The sequence below is a fragment of the Prosopis cineraria genome, unplaced genomic scaffold (genome assembly GCF_029017545.1).
Source record: "Prosopis cineraria cultivar Desert tree isolate PC_DT_omini unplaced genomic scaffold, ASM2901754v1 PC3, whole genome shotgun sequence".
In the NCBI taxonomy this organism is placed as follows: domain Eukaryota; kingdom Viridiplantae; phylum Streptophyta; class Magnoliopsida; order Fabales; family Fabaceae; genus Prosopis; species Prosopis cineraria.
In genome coordinates, this window is record NW_026555334.1 from 36,122,409 (window position 1) to 36,127,069 (window position 4,661).

The 4,661-nt window shown below is 35.1% G+C and overlaps 1 protein-coding gene across 2 annotated transcripts; it reads left to right on the plus strand.

Moving 5' to 3' along the window:
- Nucleotides 1-1,342: 1,342 nt before the first annotated feature.
- On the plus strand, nt 1,343-4,087 carry LOC129304906 (uncharacterized). Of its 2 annotated transcripts, XM_054944747.1 has the most exons (5): nt 1,343-1,761; nt 1,889-2,065; nt 2,196-2,658; nt 2,766-2,855; nt 2,945-4,087. In XM_054944747.1, exons 1-5 carry the CDS (start codon nt 1,351-1,353, stop codon nt 3,742-3,744), a joined length of 1,941 nt encoding a protein of 646 aa, XP_054800722.1. In that variant the 5' UTR covers nt 1,343-1,350; the 3' UTR covers nt 3,745-4,087. The 2 variants fall into 2 exon arrangements, with proteins under 2 accessions (XP_054800722.1, XP_054800723.1); XM_054944748.1 differs by lacking the exon at nt 2,766-2,855 and having other exon boundaries at nt 3,302-4,087.
- The last annotated feature ends 574 nt before the right edge of the window (nt 4,088-4,661 follow it).

The window sequence follows — 4,661 nt, forward strand, 5'->3', positions numbered from 1 at the left end:
ATAAATTTTTGTTTATATGATTTTTATCAATGCTAATTTTTACATATTTTTATTTTTAAATTTTTAATATAAAAGGTTGTTTTAATTGATAAAATAATAAAATTATAATTTGTTTAAATTGTATTACTCGTTACCAATGAGAACAATATTGCTCAACTAAAAAAATGAGAGTATCATCATATTTGTCAAAATGAAAATTATAATTTTATCCCTTCTTAAATTATGTTAGAAAATAATAAAATTATTTTTTTATATCATGTGTCATGTGTGTTACATTAATATGACATGACAGTAAATTAATTAATGGTAGGAATTTTGAAAAAAAAATAAAAAATTAAAAGGGTTAATTTTAGTTATTGAATGATGAGAGATGTCACATACAATTGCCTAAAAATTTTAAAATTTTTTTATGCATGTTAGCCTTTTTTTTAAATATGAAAAACTAGGATTTAAATCTCATTAAAATAACTTCTCACATTAAGGGCTAGATCTAAGCAATGTTTTAAAGGCTCGATATGTAAAATGAAAAAAGTTACTAATCTCAATTTTTGTGTTATGACAACTTAAATCGGCAGTAAAATGAGTGACGCAACAATTTTAAAAAATCATTAAATACATTTATAAAAGATATATAAAAATATAAATCAAAAATATATTTAATTGTTAATAAATTAATACATGGCTATAAATAAAAATAGTAAAAATTATAATTTTATAACTTAATTAGATCTTTGTTAAATAAAATATGAATAGATTTAAAAATATTTACATTTTTACTTATAAATATCAATATCCTTTCAAAAAAAAAGCCTCATATTATACAGTGAATGGTGAAAAAATGAAATTAGCTTTTGATAGAGTTAAGTTTTTGAATTTCCTATTTTTTAGTTTTTTTTCAGCATTTTTTGTATCATGTTCAAACCCATCGAATTCAACTAAATGGTTCAATTTTAATTCAATCTTACCCAATTATAAAAATACTTTTTTTTTTTTTTAACGGCTTTCGTTGACAATCCATCCAATTGGACCGTTCAATTGGTCCGGTTTTTAATTTTTTTCACTTCGAATTGATAGGAGCCCCCCACCACCGTTTAACAAAGGCGTCACTTTGCCACATGGCGCCGGTTGCGCTTCTTATTTAAAAATAGTACTGATAAGTCACTAATGTGCACGTGTACAAATTAGAAGAAGTTCTGTGCCTGTGTGCGTGTTTTGCTTTGCCTTGTTTTATTATTATTATTATTTCTTTTTTTTTCTTTTCTTTTTTTTTTTTTTGCGGATTCTTTTGCCCTTAAATGTCGGAGAAACTCCACTCGTCCCTGACTTTAACGTTGAGCGCATACCCCTGTAATGAGTTGGGAAAAGGAGTGTCCTCCTTCCACTTCAGTCCAGCAAGTTCATGGCATTGCTCTGGCTGCGAAGGGGAAGAGGAAAATGCATGAATCGGAGCTGCCTCTGCCGTCTACTCCACCTAAATCCACACCCCATTTTCAACTTTCTTCGCCTGAGACTTCCAGTCGCTACAGCCCCCGCCTTCTCCAAAGAATGCAGTCCGATACTTGCTTCCGATGTGGCCAACAAGGTCATTGGATGCGTGATTGCCCTGTCAACTCTCAAAATCTCAAATATAAAGGGCTAACCAGTGAAAATACCGATATTCCGAAGATTTATTGCCGCTGTGGTTATGGAGTTTGTGAAGTCAGAACGGCCAAGAACGATCGTAACTATGGGAAAAAGTACTACGTCTGCCCCATCAAAAGGGTATGTTGTAAATCTCAATAGTTTTGTCCCCTTCTTTCAGTTGGCGATGATAGCCGTTAGCTGCTAGCAAAATTTCAGAGTTTTCCCCCATTCTTTACGGAGTTTGGAATTTGTCTTCTTCTTTTAGGGGAAGAAATGTAAAGATTTTGTAGGATGGTGTGATGGTAAAGTTGATGAGAGTCATTTACATCCTCCTCCATATAAATACCCAATGTGTTCTTGCGGCGCTGGAGTGTGTAGGAAGGTGAAACAGACCGGTGGCGAAAATGAGGGTCGCTATTTCTTTGCTTGCCCGATCGGAGGGGTATGTTATGTTAATTTTTTCCATTGCTTCATATTAATTTATTGAATGAATCCTCCCTTATGTAGATTTGATCCACAATAACTTTATGATCATTTCTTCTATTTGATTAAAAGAATATGTTTTTAAATAGGACCATGGAGCTTGCAGTTACCACCTGTGGGAGGATGCTTTGTTGGGTAAACCAAACATTGCTCCTATTCAGCCAGGCAGTCAGAGTACGCTTCATGATTTTTGGGACAAAGAGAGTAATCGACTAGATGAAGACAATGTAAACGACTTAGGTATGGATGGGGATTCTCCTTCCAAAAGGATCAGATTATTGTGTGATTCTGAGCTTGTAGAGGGAGAAGATGATGTGCTCTCAATAGAGGGAAGGGATCCTACAGAACTGTCAAGCTGTCCGAACCACCTTGGTTTTCCTAAATTGGAGGCTGCTGAAGATCCCGAGGATATAGACGTGTTAAACACAGTGTCATGGAATGCTGTTGAGGAGATTGGGCAATCAATAATTAATCTATCAACAGCTTCCGGCATCCGTGCTCGACAGAGAGAATTTCAAATGCAAATATCTACTGATGTAGATGCATCTTTTGGTTGGTATCTTTTTTTTAAAGTCTTTTGTTGAGTCTTTTCGTCTTTGAAGAGATATTCTTGAGTTTTTGTTCTCGTTGTCCTTCATTTTCTGCAAATACTATTACAGATCCTTATCCAATGGATTGGTTAGGTCGGCTTGCATTCTTTCATCCAACTCTAAACTTAAAACTCTCCCAACCTAAGCCTCTTTTCTGTTGTAAGTATGACTTGCTAAATTTTTTTGATGAGTTTATGTTCTCTTTCATTTGGACTTGTTTAGCATAGCTCCCTATCTCCTATTTGCAGGTGTTTTCCCATCATTTAATGCTATCATCACTCCTACAGAAAAGATTAATCATGATGGTTTTCCTAGTGAATCTAATCAACTTGTAATTAGCAATCCTGGTGAACATGCGATACTTTCAACTGATTGCCTTTTTGAGGGTTTTAGAAATGCTGTTAGCACAAATGTATCACTTACTAGTGAAAGAAAGCCAATGTCCAAAGCACAAAGGCAAAAGCAGATTGTATTAAATGCCTTAAAAGATCTTCTATTTGAACTTGAGTCCATGAATCCTCTTGATTACGTGTCTATGAGAAAGGCTGCAGAGGATACTTTTGATTTGTTGAAAACTTTACCAGTTGACTATAAAAAATTTTCAGAACATGTTTGGGAGTTCATCAACTCTACATCTTCCTCAGTTGAAGTGCAAAATTCTGCTCAAAATGACCTTTCCCTTGAAGAGCACATTCAGCATTATGAGGAGGAGAAACTGAGACTTTCTGGCATCCATGACAACTTTGTCAAGACTAATGCTTTACTTAAAGCATCTCAGTGGCATAGTCAATCCCTTCGAGAGAAGGCCTCTCGACTTAAGGAGATGCTTCAAGGAGTAGAATCTCAACAAATTTCTTGTGAGATGAAGATCAAGAAAATGGAGACTCAACTTGGTGAGATCAATGCAAGTATGAGGGAGGCCGAAGAAAGCTTAAAGATTACAGCTAAGCGACTGGGCCTTGCAAAAAAACTCAGTCAGGAGATAGAAGCAAAGCAACTTGCAGCCAAGACAGCATTGGAGAAGGCCAAACTTGAATTAGAGAGATAATGTTCTATATCTTCATATTTGTATAAGGAGCAAAAAGAACCTTAATTCATGTGATTAACACAAATCAGAAAAAGCTAACTGATGTTAAAAAATAGTGTTCTTTATCCGCATGGTAATGTATAAGTTAGCTCTAGTAGTTGTCGTCAAATATATTTAGTTTAATTTGTGTTTTTCTTTTTGTGTAGGGTCAATCAATTTCGTGTCCTTAACAAAGTCTTCTTTGTATCGATAACAGCTTGCTGCATGAAAATAATGGCCCACTCTTTTTTGCAAAATTGTAATATTATCGTAATCCTAATTCTTGTAAAGATAGCAGTAGTTCATATTTTGGTTGGTTCAAGAACTACGATATGTTGAAACATAGTATTTCACCATTTTGTTGTAGACAATTGTTTGTTTGGGGAACTCTACTCGCCATGCTGTGACTGCACTGCTGTGCAATTGTGGCTATGAAGGTTAGTATTATGTGTCTCGCTGAATGTACTTGCTTGGCTGTGCAGGGGCTCCGATTTCACGTAATTATGGCTATTATTGATCATCCTCTCGTTATGAGCATGAATTTTGTTTTTGTTCATCTTGTTGAATTCTTCAAACGTGGCAAGACGTTGAACTGTATCAGTATCAGATTGAAAACAAGCTTAAATTCATGCCTGTTATACTCCTTGGGCGAGTCATTGGTTCGATTTTCCTTTGATGGTGCCAGATGAAACTTTTCATGTTCTTATCTGATAATCCTCGTTTTCTGTAGTTTTGTAGCGACTGGAATAGGAGTAAGATGTGCTTGTTTACAAGTTCCTCAGGTTCCAGGTGTTAGGCGCCCACAAGGTTGGTAATAACGACTCAGGCATCAAATAACGTGATTGAGAAATGAAGATTTGCAGTTCCAATTTTGCATGAGACGCCCTGTACCGGACCTG

Bases quoted from the DNA above. Each gene is read 5' to 3' on its own strand.
- LOC129304906 (XM_054944747.1), top strand. From the start codon at position 1,351: ATGAGTTGGGAAAAGGAGTGTCCTCCTTCCACTTCAGTCCAGCAAGTT. The intron at 1,762-1,888 runs GTATGTTGTAAA...TTCTTCTTTTAG, and splicing joins ACGTCTGCCCCATCAAAAGG to GGGAAGAAATGTAAAGATTT. The intron at 2,066-2,195 runs GTATGTTATGTT...GTTTTTAAATAG, and splicing joins TTGCTTGCCCGATCGGAGGG to GACCATGGAGCTTGCAGTTA.